The sequence below is a fragment of the Zingiber officinale genome, chromosome 5A (assembly GCF_018446385.1).
Source record: "Zingiber officinale cultivar Zhangliang chromosome 5A, Zo_v1.1, whole genome shotgun sequence".
Taxonomy (NCBI): Eukaryota; Viridiplantae; Streptophyta; class Magnoliopsida; order Zingiberales; family Zingiberaceae; genus Zingiber; species Zingiber officinale.
Genome location: NC_055994.1, coordinates 90,644,203 through 90,659,415, shown reverse-complemented (window position 1 = coordinate 90,659,415; position 15,213 = coordinate 90,644,203). Strand labels below are relative to the sequence as shown.

Below are 15,213 nucleotides of genomic sequence, written 5' to 3'. Positions count from 1 at the left end.
TATTTAAAAAAGGTAGTCTATCAATGGGTTTGGAAATGAAAAGCGCCTTCGGTTACTTGTTTTGGATAGCAAAAGTAATAGAACATCCGAGAAGTTAGAGGGACTCCAAGCAAGTGAAATAAGATGGCAACTCTACATAGGAGATGAATGGAGTTGGGAACTAATTGCTGAAAAGTGATACAAAAATACCGACTCACTTTAGTAAGAAAGGTTGGAAGGGGAAAGTGAAGGTCTACTAGGACTTGTTCCTTAAAGAAGGTTATGTAACCCATGGAGGGACAATGGGGACGGTTCTGGTTAGGGGGCATAATCATATGCAGGGAATTGGGGACTTCATAAGTAAATCGAACGTGGTCTAGATCTACCCCATTAAAATCTAAAGTAATTAGAGTATACCATATGCCAGGAACATTCATGATGGGATTCGAGAGGTAGGATCAAAGGAGAACAGAAAAAAGGGGTCTACAGGAACTTATGAAAGCAAGGGGTTAGTTGTCATCGTGGAGGAAGAAAAAGTAAGGAGATGAAGATGAAAGGTATGTAAACGGGGGAGACGTTATGGATTCTTAAAAAGAAACCCTATGAGCCTCTTTAAAAGTAACTACCGGATCATTTGAGTAAAGAGGCGAGTCAATTATCATAGCTACTTGATTAGGAGAAAGAGAGAGGCATGGTTTTTTGTACAAAAAAGCATGCGCCAGCTGTCACAGCAGCGAAAAGGAGGCTAATAGACATGTGACAACAGTAGAGAAGAAGCCTTTATGAAGGATGTAGTCGGTAAATCATTATTCGAAGCACCAGCACGCGTATTGATAAGGATCCTTCTTCCCTCATCGATGGAGTCTAACAGGCATCTAAAGTCGGTCGTCCTTAAGGCCGGTCGGACCTTTGGGTCCTCGTCTTCCACGTCTCAGGAGCACAGTTCGCGATTTACCCTCGACCAGCTTCATAAGCTCGGTCGACCTTGGAACTGGTTGAAGCTCTAGGGTTCTGTCACCCATACAGGTGTGCCCAATCTTATGAGTCCCTTGATAAATATAGAGATAAAGACTAACTCATCCCACCACTCAAACATGTAAAGTACTAATACACACTTAGTAAAATAACAGTGTAGAGTCATAAGACAAGTAAAGTTTGAATAAATTCAAATTACATGCATAAGTTCTTTCTTAGCCCACCGGAGGAGTTAAAGTACAAGATATATCACTTAAAGTTCAGAAAGGCACCTGGTGGGAGCTCATCTAAAAGTTTTTGATGATTCAAAAATCAAGCTGGAGGTTCAAACACCAGATAGTCAGCCTTCTAAAGTTGTTTAATGGCTCCCTCTGCTCCATAAAAAAATATCTTGTTGACAGAGGTGCTGAGTTGCATGTTGAAATTGCGAGATTGGAGGTAGGTTAGCTTCCTGGCCTCAAAACACTCGTCTTCTCCCACCCAGTCATTCTCTAGCTCTGCCCAAAAAAACCACCAGTTCAGATGTGGCCCCTGCTAACTTAGATTTGGAGGTTGCCAACTTAGACCATACAACTTCCAATTTTGCCCGCCAGGACTCTAGTTCTGCTCTCTAGTCATCCAAACTCTTTTGCTGCTCAGACATCAACAGGGTTTTAGTCGTCAGCCCGATTTCTTTGGCCTCCAACTCTAAGGCATGGGAGCTTTCTAACTCTTTTAATTTATCGAGAGGCTTTGGGTTTTAAGAATCTTCTCTTCTACCACCTGGGCCCTCCTTGACATTTCTTATTGGAACTTGGTTTCACTTGTTTTTAGGGCAGTCTCCAATTCCTATGCCTTCACGGCTTCAGCCCTCGCTAGCTTCTGAGCCTCTTGAATTTTCCTTTCTAGCTAGCTTAGTTGGCTAGTCACGGTGGCAACTGACAATGACTCTAATTTTATTACTCGCCCCTTCAGCGGCTCATTTTCTCAGGTTATGTCCACTAGGGCTCGGATTATGTTCATCCCGACTTCCAAAAACTAGAGAAAAATCATTATCAGCATTAATAATATTTCAGTTAAGAGGAAGTAGGCTAGCAGAAACTTACTATAATTAAGTCCTGGGCAAACCCGTCTGCCATCTACATTATAGCGTGGCCCGCTAGTCGGCTCTTCGCTAATTCCTAGGCTTCTGTTAATGGCCCTTCAATAGTATCTAACCACGGGTTGGTGGTGGATCCGAAGGCGGCATCACCCATTGAGCTGAGGGAACGTCATAGGCAGCTGAGAACTAATAGTGGCTCTTCAATCTTCTAGATGAAGCCCCAGTAAATAGGGCAGTCAGTGGGACAAAAGGCGATCGAGGAGAAGGAGCGGCAGGAGATCCGCTTGGGTGGAAGATTGCTTCCTCTTGAATCAAGTTGCCAGAAGGAAAAGCTAAAGGCGTCCGCTTGGATGATGGAGCCGGAGTGCCTTCCTTGGTAGGCATATGTTAGGGGGAAGGTGTTGGTTGCTACTCAGAACACCATTCTGTTTCCCCTGTACAAAAATTTGTACAAGCACAGAACTTAACATAACTACCCATGTGCTCTACTAAAGTTAAACTTGGATTGCAAACGATGCTTAACATTATTAATCTAAGTTGCTCTTCAGAAGTTAAACTTGGATTGGAAACGATACTTAACATTTTTACTCCAAGTTTAACCGATGTGATCTTGCTAAGTTAAACCATATTACAGAAGTTGATTAAAATATTTATTTCAAAGATTGGCTTTCAGGTTAAACATGGAGAGGCACTAGACCTTCTTGGTTATGAGATCATCCACCACTTCCTAGATAAAGCCTTTCAAAGAAATTAGATATTTAACTTCTTACAGTAACCCTAGGTTTAACTATAGAGACCACAATAGAAACACAAGATCGAAATGCAAAATCGAAATACAAAATCGATAGCATGAAATCGAAATATAAAATCACTAGCCTCTTGTGTTGGTGTTTCAGAATCCATGCAAAGAAAACTAACTAATTAATTCGAAGTGGAAATCATTAATTAGTTATACCTTTCTTTGTAGCTAAAGACCTCTTGATTTTCTATTGTATTCCTATTCTCCTCTTGGACGTTGTGTGGGCAACGATCTACCAAAATGGAATCCACCCGAACTACTTCTTCTCTTCCAAGACTCTCGAGCCACCAAGGGATGCCAAAATAGGAAACTCCTTCTCTTCTTCTTCCCCTCCAAGCAACCGGCCACCTAGGTACTTCTTGTCTTCTCCTTCTTCTTCTTCAAGCTCCGGCCTTAGAAGGAAGAAAAGGAGGAAGAAGGGAATATAGATGTCACCGGCCATAAGGGAAGAGAGAAGGAGAGGGTCGGCCACAAGCAAGGAGAAGAGGAGAATAATAATATGTGTTACACCATAAGGCATCACCTCATCTTCTTTTATAATCCTTGCTCATGGCAAAAAAGGAAAGTTTTAAACATAATTAAAACTTCCTTATTTGTGGTCTCCCTTTAAAAAAGAAAATTTTAACAACAATTAAAATATCTCTTTTCTAAATTTTCTATTGTACATGGCAATAAAGGAAAGTTTTAAAATTAATCTCTCTCTTTTAAATCATGTAGACATCTACAAAAAAGGAAAGATTAAAATCAAAACTTCTCTTTTTAAATTATGGTTACCAAAAAGAAAAGTTTTATCAAAAATTAAAATCTCTCTTTTAAGGAAAGATTTTAAAATTTAAAACTCTCTTTTAAAACTATGTGGATGACTATAAAAGGAAAGATTAAAATCTCTCTTTTAAATTCCCTTAGTAGATGGCTATAAAAGGAAAAGTTTTAAACAAAATTAAAATCTTTCTTTTAACCATTGTAGATAACTACAAAAAAGGAAAGATTTTAACAAAAATAAAATTTCTCTTTTAACCATTGTATATAACTACAAATAAGGAAAGATTTTAACAAAATTTTATTTTTAATCAAAAACTTCCTTTTCCTTTTACTTTGGCCGGCCCCACGCTTGGTTACCAAGCATGTGGCTTGGCCGGCCCCTACTTGGGCTCTATGAAGGACTTGGCCGGCCACATCTTGGACACCAAGATATGCTTGGCCGGCCACAACATGGACTAGAATATGGGCTTAGGGTGGATACAAGGCTTTATAGAGGTTGCAACAGGGACCGAAAGGAGAAATTAGTTTTGGTCTCCCGATGAGCTTGAGCTTCTTGTGTTCGCCCCGAACACCCAACTCAAGTTCATCAATAATAACTCATACCACTAAAGAGTTATTATTAAACTACCGCACCAATCCCAAATTATATTATGGGCTTCTTCTTATCATAAGTGTGTTAGTCTCCCTGTGTTTAAGATATCGAATGTTCACTAATTAAATGTATTACTGACAACTCATTTAATTAATATCTAGCTCCAAGAATAGTACCACTCAACTTCATTGTCATGCCGGACTAAGTCCACCTGCAGGGTTTATATGACAATCCTTATAAGCTCCTCAAGGGGACATCATCAACCTAGATTACTAGGACACAGTTTCCTTCTATAATCAACAACACACCATATAAATAATATTATTTCTCAACTTGTCGGGCCTATTGATTTAATGAACTAAATCTCACTCATTGATAAATTAAAGAAATAAATACTAAGTATATGTGCTTGTTATTATATCAGGATTAAGAGTACGCACATCCATAATAATAGAAGTTTTATTCTTTTATGCAGTCAGTATAAAAAGAAACAACCTCAAATGGTCTTGCTCAATACACACATAGTGTACTAGTGTAACTTTATAGTTAAGATAAACTAATACCAAATTACACTACAATCATTCCAATGGTTTGTCCCAATCCATCTTGGTTGTGAGCTACTATTTATAATTTATAAGGAACTGATAACATGATCTTCTGTGTGGCACTACACACCATTTTATCTACAATATAAATTATATGGACAACTACATTTAACATAAATACAGACTTTTGACCAATGTGATTCTTATATTCATACAAAAAACTAGACTTTTAGTATACATCCCAACAGAAGGCGCAACAACAGGAGACATCTTCCCCTGAGGGAGTTATGTGATAAGGACGAGGTGACATCTCTTGCTTTTAAGTCTCACTGGTGCTTCTACTTCAATGGCAGGAATTTCATCTAGTACTATTGGAGGATCGAAGAGCAGCTCTCCTTCCATAGATAGACCCTCAATCACCCGTTCGGCTGTTGGATGCCTCTCCAGAAGAACTTGCCGGTTGATACTCCCGTTGAGCTAAAAGAAGTTACCCTTGCCGATCCAACTCGGCCTCCTCCAACTGTAGAGAACTGAAAGCTAGAGCCAAGAAAAAGGTGTCCACTGTATAAAAAAAAAGTGACATTAGTTAGTGATAACACGAAGGTTAAGTTATCAATCCTTACCAAAGGAAAAGGGAAGCGCTATTCAGACTGGGTTCAATCCAAACAAGTAGAGGAGGCTCTCATGCAACAGTTGGAGAATATTAAATTGTAGGCCAACAATCCTCTTTGAAGTAAAAAATAAAAGTAGGATCATGTTTGTAGTTTTCAAGATCGAAAATAGGAGGAAGGTCTGACTGCCATTTAGTTGGCCAAGATACGGGATCAAACATTTGAATGAAAAAAAAAGAGATTTCCATCCCTAATTAGAGGAATGTAGTTTCTTAAAGAAAACTGCCTTGGGCCATGATTGGAACAAAAGGACCTCCGGTTTTGATTTTTTAGGGTAAGAGAAATAATGAAAGTTATGCAGGGTCAAGGGATGACATACAGGCGGAACAGGATGGTCATTCCACACATGGAATGAAATGTATTAGGTGCGAGTTGTTGGAGATAACGACCTATTTCAGATATAAAATGACGGATTGGAAAGAGAAGATCCACAAGAAGCTGATCCTTAAAGAAGATGACATAATCAGGCGAAGGATGATGAGGACAATCTTGAGGAGTTGGGATACGAATGTGAAAGCTCTTAGGGATTTCTAAGGCTAGGCGAATAGTCTCCAAATCATAGTTGTCAAAGTTAGAACGGGTCAATCTATACCAAGGAGCAAAATTTTGTTGGGCCATGGACAGAAAAGGAAAAATGATGGAGGATTAGAGAGGAAACTTACTAACACAAGTCGTGAAAAGGGAGCCTAGTTAGCAGAAATTGCTTGAGAAGAAGGAAGAAGATAAAACACAGGTGGTTTAACTTTGAGGTATTTAGGATTGTTAAACATGGGTCATAAGAGATTCTTTAACCTCAACTGTTCGATCACAACGACCTGATTGGTGGTAGCCGTCGATCGTAGAGGAGGGAATTAGCCAGTCTATATGAAAAATCGTGTGTCAACCGTCATAGCAGTGAACGAGGAATTCATGGAACACAGGGAGACTGTCCAGGAAACGATATTTATAATGAACAAGACAGCTAAATCATTTTTAATAAATAACGCCTTCCCTCGTATCATTGGTGCACTACCTAGCCTATCTAGTGTCTAACATGTGTTTTTTCAAGAAAGATAAAGTTGACTGTAATATTAATGGGCGATCAAGAGCATGGCTAACCGGTTGGACCAGCCGATCAGGCGATCAGGTGAAAATAAGACTCGAGTCTAGTCAGTCGGTCATGAACCTCCTTCGACTAGACTTGAAGAGGATGCTAGTAATACAATATGTTGTGAGTGGACCCAGAGGTAATATGAAATCGATGGTTAAGATGATGTGGTGGTTAAAGTCAAGGTGACGTGGTGGTTAAAGCAAGGGTGCACATTTTTGGACGAACCACCTCTCAGGAGCGAGGCCCCTAGTACAAACTCGGGCAAACTTGAACCTGACCGAGGCCACAGAGCGTAGCTCCTTATATCTTATGGGAATGACTCTCAGCATAAACCTAGACGGACTAAAAGCTGGTCGGACATACAGGACTCAGTGCCCCACTCAGTACTCTTCATTCTTCATACGAGCAGAACTCCTGACATTAACCCGGGTGGACTAAGAGCCAGCTGGATTTACGGGATTTAGCCTCCCATTCTTCAAGCACAAGTCTCTCAGTATACGGTTAGTCATCATAATCTCCAATTAGTACTTAAGGGACTTAGCGCTCATTCCTTAGTGCCAAGATATACAGAATACAACCGATTGACCCCAGAACCAGTTAGACTTAAGGGACTTAGCTCCTTATTCTTACGATACAACTCTCAGTATATAGTCAATCGACCCCAGAGCCGGTTGAACTTAAGAGACTTAAATCCCCACTCTGACGATACAACTCTCAGTATATAACAGGTTAACCCCAAAGCTGGTCGGACTTAAGGGACTTAGCTCCCCACTCTTACAATATAACTCTCAGTATACAGTCGGTCGGCACAAGAACCAGTCAAACTTTTGGGACGTGGTTCCCCATTTCTCATCATTAAGACACTTTGCATATGGTTCGGTCAGCTATGAAGTCGGTTGGGCCTTCGGAGCTTAGTTCCCCATTTCTTATGTACAAGCCTCCAAGCATATATTCGATCGATTACTAAGCCGGTTGAACTGCCTCCAAGAGACAACTTTGTCAGGGAGAATAGAAACTACTCAACAAGAAATATTCCTCCACTAAAGCATATACAGGAAATAGAGTCTTTCTTCAATAATGGTCATACAACTTCTATTGCTTGGCTTTACTTGACATAGTCTGACATCAAACATTCTCAGTCGCCTCATTAATACGAGAGTTACAAAAGACAGTTCATCAACTTTAAATTGAACCTTTCTCCATTACTCGACAAATTCTGACACCAGAAATTCTCTGACACCTTATAATTATAGTGGTTCTGAGAGTCAGTATAAAAAGGGGTCCTCTCCATTGACCAAGTACATTCTCACACGTTGAAAAGCACACATGCATCCACTCTATTGTTAATCTTCTTCTCTAATTTTTTACTTGATTACTATACTGACTTGAGTGTCGGAATGTCTACACTAGGGATTCAGACCTCTCCCTAGTTATTGCTCTAATATTCTCTTTGCGATGTGCACAAGGAGTATCATATATCATCTTTTCTCTATCCCAAAATCTTCTCCCAGTCAATGACATGGTCATCTACCTAACACTCAATCTCCACTGCTTTACGACAATATCAATATACATGTAATTTTAATTATTAAAGTAGTTATAAATAAATAAATCATGTACAGTAAAAAAATTAATTAATATCAAGCGTTGCTTCCCTAGCTCTTGCTTGCTGATGGGATATTGAAACGTAATTTTAATTATTAAAGTAGTTATAAATAAATAAATAAATCATGTACAGTGAAAAATTAATTAATATCAAGCGATGCTTCCCTCTTGCTTGCTGCTTCGATATTGAGCATATATAAAATTTTGTTGAGCCATCACCATTTCCTTGACAACACCTTAACCTAATCCCCTACCTGTTCTCATTGCTTACGTGCACTCCCCTGAAATCTTCAAAAAGCCGAACCCTGCCACTGCCCTGCCTTTCTCCACAAGCTAAGGGACCATAATTAACATCATCGCACGTATATATAAATAATCAATATAATTAATTAACCTTTGACCTTGTTAACTAAATCAGCTAGCTAGCTAGCTAGCGTTATTACTTTTATATAATATATATATTCATGCAGATTGCTGAGATATATATAATTGTAAATGGTATACGTTACTGATATTGCATGGAACATTCCTAAATCCTAGCCAACGTAGCAGTAGTTGAAACTTTGAAATTTAGGGTTGGCTAGCTAGCTACCTAGCATGTTCAAGGGCAATTTTGAAAAAGGCATATATTTATCAATTATGTAAATCTGTCACATGATTACATATATATCAAACATACGGGTTCCGTTGTCCAAATGAATTAAGCAATTGAACTAGCTAGCTAGCTAGCTAGCTAGCAGCTATCGACCTATAAATAAAGACAACCCCCTCCCACCTACTAGACCTGCAGCCTGCGTGACACAGTTGGTTGAGCTTCTTCTTGCGGTGGATAGTAAGATGGGGAGGTCCCCTTGCTGCGACGAGCTGGTCGGGTTGAAGAAGGGGCCATGGACGCCGGAGGAGGACGAGAAGCTGGTCGGGTACATTCAAGAGCACGGCCACGGGAGCTGGCGGAGCCTCCCCAAAAAGGCCGGCTTGAATCGGTGCGGAAAGAGCTGTCGCCTACGATGGACCAACTACCTTCGTCCCGACATCAAGCGAGGCCACTTCTCGGCGGAGGAAGAAAAGATGATCATCCAACTCCACTCCATCCTGGGGAACAAGTATATATATAAATGCATGGCCTATATATTAATATTAAATATAAATAAATTAATATATATATATAATTACAATTGTTCTATATTCTATTAAGGTGGTCTATGATCTCAAAGGGGTTACCGGGGAGGACGGACAATGAAATCAAGAACTATTGGAACACTCACCTCAAGAAGAAGCTCCTCCTCATGGGAATCGACCCGGTGACCCATCGACAGCGAACCGACGCCCTCGCTTTTGTTCCTAACTGGAATTACAGTAATGCCCTCAGGCTTCAAGACGATGCTCTGCGTTCAGTGAGGCTCCAGCTCCTCCAAACACTACTTATCCAAGCTACGACTGCAACGGCCACCGCGACGTCGACGACGGCCAACTTTGCCGACCACTACAGTACTACTTCATCGGGTTTTGAACTCGATGATATATCTCCGACAAACTTCACTCTCCCTAATCTGTTTCAGGATCGAAATTTCAATCCCATTACTCCTCCTCCTCCTCCTCCTCCTCTCTCGGATTTGTCTCCTATTAATCTCCCTGCTCAAAAGTTGCATTTTTCTACTTGCGATGACCAAGAACAAAAAGTCGCAGCCAGCAGTTTTGATGATTTTACTGCAGATTTAATCGTCAACTCACCCAACTTTCACCCATTTGGAGAATTAAGCCTTAATGGAGAATATTCTGGCGATGAGAGTATGTTGAGTTGGAAGGATATTTTAGAGTAAGTAAACTATATGTGCATCTTTATATATATATACTGATTCATTTATAATATTTCTGTTTTTGTATATATGATTTATGCAGGCAAATTTCGTGGACAGAATGAATTATGAAAGACCAAGAGCTGGCCAGCTAGCTGCATGCATTTATCAAAGTGTCAATTTGTAGGGCACTGTGTTTAATGTCAGCTTGCTGATGGATGTTTGCCGATTCGATTCTATTCGATTCTAGTGAACTGAATCTATTTATTTAGAAAATAAAAAAAATGAATTCTTATATTATACGAAGAGATGTACGTAGTTTTAATTAATTAGATAACTTTTTCATGTACAAATTATATATATATATATACACACTTTGTATGAAGTATAATTAATTTGTGTACAAATGATATGTATAGTTGCATGGATTTACATGGAAATGAACAGTGAACATTTTGACCTTTTTTGTACGTACTAATTTCTTAAAGAATATTATTTGATGCGTGCTAAATAAGGACCAGACTCAATCAGCATGCATTTGGCCCACGGCTGTATCCTGAAAAGGAGCTGAAGAAGAGTAGATGAAGCAACTGATAAAGCCACATGAAAATGATTAATTAGTTAACTGGAGTAGTAGTGGCGGCCGGTGTCTAAAGGACCTAACACCTACTGTTTGATATGGTAGTGATCATCTAATGGACGGATAAGAAAGCAATAATTCCTTCTTCTTGCTAGAATGTAAAAAGAGAAATTTTCGAAAACAAACAAAAATTTGTGTTCATAATATTCAATATTAGAAGATAATTTCTCAAATAGTTAAACAATATATTTATATAGATAAATCTCAATCTATAAATACCCTATATAAAAAGAGAAAATTATATTTTCAGTCCTGTAATTTACATCTTTTTCAATTTTAGTCCTGTTATGAATTAATTTACGTTCTTAGTCCAGTAACTTGTAATATTTTTCAATTCAATACTTTTTCCTCCAAAATTGAATTTTTTTTTCAACCGAAAATATCTAGTTTGTGGTTGGAATATAAAAAATACATGGGTCATAAAAAATCAAAATCTCCGAATTCAATTTACAACTCATCATTTTCAGTTGAAAATTTTCAATTTTAGAGGAAAAAGAACTGAAATTGAAAAATATTATAAGTTACAGGACTAAAAATATAAATTGACTCATAACAGGACTAAAATTGAAAAAAAAAATGTAAGTTATAAGACTAAAAACATAATTTCCTCTATATAAAAATAATCAAAATATTATAAAAATAAAAATAACTAAAAATAGAAGAAAGAAATATTTGGATCATCTGAAATGGTCCTAAATGATATTTTTTTTATCCAAATTTGATGGTTATGAGCTCCCCTATAACAAATATAGATCTCTAATTAACTCTATACGCATGAGCACAAATAGAACCTGATTTTAAATACCAAATAAAAAATTATGACCTATTAAAAGTTAGGTACTCTTATATTAATCTACATCATGTTTACGGCTCAACATTCATCCGATCATCAGACCGCCATGACTAATTACTACTTTAACAGATCGGATGAATGTTGAGCCCCGACAATTTAAATTTAAGGATTGATTAATAACTTGTGAGGGGAAATAACTATGGCGTAATATTGTTCTAAGTTTAGCTAATTAATACATGTGTAAAGATGTGGAATTATTTTAGTAAAACGTGATTAATCTCGTACCTTGTCTTGGAATTATATATATACTGTACAGTTGTAGAAACTATTGTATAGTAACCGCTACAAATTATAGCAGCTATTACATAATTGTAGCAGCTACTGCATAGTGACTACAAGCATATATATGCTTGCAGTAGTCACTATGCAGTAGCTGCTATAATTATGTAATAGCTGCTATAATTTGTAGCGGTTACTATACAATAGTTTTTACAACTGTACAGTATAGCTGCTACAACTTGTAGTAGTTACTATACAATAGTTGTTACAATTATGCAATAGTTCTTACAACGATACAGTAGCTGCTACAACTGTGCAGTAACTGCTATAACAATATAGTAGTTGCTATAACATAGTATCTACACAATAACTGTTGTACGTTATTGCAACTACAACACAATAGCTGCTATAACGTAGTAGCTAAACAATAACTGCTACACATTGTACTATCTACTACATAATAGCTGCTACAATGTGTAGCGGTTATTATGTAGTAGCTACTATAATATTGTAGTAGCTACACCACTAATATTTCCATGTAATCATATGATAAAAAAAAATTATTTATTTTAATTTAAAAATAAAAAGAGAAAAATTATTATCTGTAGATGAGAGAGAGGATTACAAAATTATATATATATATATATATATATATATATATATATATATATATATATATATATATATATTTTGCTTAATTTATGTGTCAGTCTGCTGGGGTCACATCTCAGAGTAAGCTGTGCTGACTTTTCCAGGGTTCAATAAAGTCCATTATTAGTTGCTAGTTAGGTGAGTACAAGTTTCTTTAGCAATAAGGTAGACAGCGATATATAGCTTATATATATACCAAAATATTCAGGAGTATTTCTTTTACTAAACTTAAGGTTGAATTATTACTTAATTATTGATTGCCAGTTCAAATACATGGATCTCTTTAAGTTTTCTATTAAAAAATTAAACGAAATCAGGTGGGATACATTGCCATAAAATTTATACAATATTACAAGATGAAGAAAAGGAAATCTAGCAAAGATTATGAGGACATCACGAGATATATAAAATAAACTTAATTTGATCAAACCATTAATAATTAATTGATAAATATTGTCTGACCCCAAAGATAATTTAATTTGGATTTCAACCTCAAAATATATCCATGCTATGTATATATATTAATTATATAACTAAGGCCACAAACAAATTCATTAGCTAAAAGACCATCTAGTAAGAAGTCATTGCATGAAAGCTAAATCTTTAAAAATAGTAATTATACGAATTAAATATGCATGTTTGATTTTTTTAGTGTTGGTCTACGAGGGATACTTTTCTTCTCTCCCAATCTTTATGTCAAGATTCAGATCTCTATATAATTTGATTTTAAAAGGTATAGTTAATTAATTAATGTTGCTCAAACACTTAATGGATTAGGTATATAGCTTAACTAACATATAATTTTCATGCAACTAATCGGGTCAATTTGGACGCCATTTGTTTATTAACGAATCTTTTGGTTGAAAAGTGAGTTAATCCTTGATTATTTCACAAATGAACAAAAATATGTAAGACATATTGATTTGGATTGTTTAACCAAGTTCTTGGAAGTTAACAAAGATGTTATGACATACATATAAACTCCAAGAACTCAAACAAAATAGCGAGGATAAAAAGACAAGTTTATTTCTAACATATTGATTATTTCCTAGTTACTAAAAATTTGTTAATTTTGCACGCGCGTCCTGCAAGTGTTTCACTAGAATTCATTTTTTTTTAGTAACTAGGAAATTAAAAAAAAATGTTGGAGACAGGAAGCAAGGAAAAGAAAGTCTATTGATGAAGCCTCCTCAAAAAGTCCAGTGAACAAGAAGTTCATCTGACATCAAATAATAATCTTTGAGAAAACTGAAATAAGAGAATCAGTCGATTGATATGGTAATCAATATAATCGATTGATACTCTAAAAGCACATTCGTATTGGATGATGAGTCGTTTGATGAGTTTCATCAATCAACTAATGTCCATTTGAAAGAACAAAAACAAGGGGGATTCACTCGTTCTGTTCGATTGGAGTGATCAGTCAGTCTACTAATGTTGAATTGAAGAGCACAGAAGTTAGTGGGACTCACGTGCTCGGTTCGACTAAAGTGATCAGTCGATTGACGTTGGATATCAATCGACTGATGTCAATTCTAAATTGAAGAGTGGAAGCAAGTGGGGGGCTTGCGTGCTCGATCGGTTTGATTGAAGTTATCAGTCAACTAATATTAGATATCAAGCGATTGATGTCGAATTGAAGAGCATAAAAGCGTGTGGGACTCTCGTGCTGGGTTCGACTGAAGTGATCAATCGACTGATATTGGATATCAGGTGACTAATGTTGAATTGATGAATACAGAAGTGAGTGAGACTCACATGCTTAATTCGACTGAAGTGATCAATCGATTGATGTTGACCATCAGTTGACTAATGTTGACTATTAGTTGACTGATGTTCAAATTAGAGAAAAAAATCAGACCGATTTTAGATGTGTTAGTGGTCGTTCGACGAGATGAACAGTTGTCAGAGACCATGTCAGACGACTAATCCTCTGCATCAATGAACTGATTTATGAAATAATGGCTTTGACTCAAGTATTCATGTAAAAAGGAAGAAAGAACGTTTGAAGGAGTAGAACTCTCATTCCAAGCCAAGGTTCTTTGTGGTATCTGATTGCTAAGAAGTGCTTGAGCTCAACTTCCAACTTTGGTGCAAGATTGAAGAAGAAGAAGCCTACATCTACTCAAGAAATCTTTGAAATCTCTTCTTGCTTCATTTCATTTTTGCATTGTGTTGTATAGTTGTTGTAGAAGGTTTCTTCACCTTTGATTTTGGTATGAGAAGGAAAAGTTTATAGTGGAACTATTGATAGATCGGATGCGAGCGATAGAGTGAGGCGGGGGGGGGGGGGGGGGGGGGGAATATCGCATCTTTTAAAACTTTTCTTTTACTTTTTAAATCAGAATCGTGCAGCGGAAATAAGAAAAAAGACAAAGTCGTTTACTTCATTCGGAGCCTAGCTCGACTCCTACTCGAAGGCCCGCGGTCCTCGACCGCACCGATGAGCAAAGCACTAAAACCCTTATTTCCGAAATCTTTGGAAAGAAGCAGATCGTACAAGTACAATGAAATAAAATAGTAACACTTCTACTATCTTATTTTAATTTAAGTGCAATATGAAAATAAATATACCGACAATCGTATGCGTAGGATGTAGCTTGGTCGGTACTTCCGGACGGAGTGACTTGCTGAGCTGTTGAAGATGTGTAGCACAATCCGTACGCGAAGAAGAGCTTTTTAGAAGATTAGAAGAGTTGTAATGGCCTCAGACTTCTAGCCTCATTTTATAGGTGCCTTGGGCGTTCGGTCGACCGATCCCTCTGTTTGGTCGACCGAACCAGCTCCCTTCCTTCTTGGCTGGAGTCTGACGCTAGCTCGATCTCTGGCAATCAATGCTCTTTAAGGGTTCAGTCGGCTGATCATGCCTTTCGGTCAACCGAACAGGATCTTTTCCCTGTTCGTCACAATTAGCTGAGATCTTCTTTTAATGTTGTATTTAATGTTGATTGGATC

At 37.4% G+C, this 15,213-nt stretch overlaps 1 protein-coding gene across 1 annotated transcript; it reads left to right on the top strand.

The window, feature by feature from the left end:
• Positions 1–8,866: 8,866 nt before the first annotated feature.
• LOC121983009 (myb-related protein 308-like) lies at positions 8,867–10,345 on the top strand. Its single transcript, XM_042535999.1, has 3 exons — positions 8,867–9,202; positions 9,295–9,915; positions 9,999–10,345. Exons 1-3 carry the CDS (start codon positions 8,937–8,939, stop codon positions 10,018–10,020), a joined length of 909 nt encoding a protein of 302 aa, XP_042391933.1. The 5' UTR covers positions 8,867–8,936; the 3' UTR covers positions 10,021–10,345.
• The last annotated feature ends 4,868 nt before the right edge of the window (positions 10,346–15,213 follow it).

What these genes read in the sequence shown, in the direction of transcription:
- LOC121983009 (XM_042535999.1), top strand. Translation starts at nt 8,937, where the DNA reads ATGGGGAGGTCCCCTTGCTGCGACGAGCTGGTCGGGTTGAAGAAGGGG. An exon ending in CACTCCATCCTGGGGAACAA is followed by an intron (nt 9,203 to 9,294) that starts GTATATATATAA and finishes TATTCTATTAAG; the next exon opens with GTGGTCTATGATCTCAAAGG. An exon ending in AGTTGGAAGGATATTTTAGA is followed by an intron (nt 9,916 to 9,998) that starts GTAAGTAAACTA and finishes TGATTTATGCAG; the next exon opens with GCAAATTTCGTGGACAGAAT.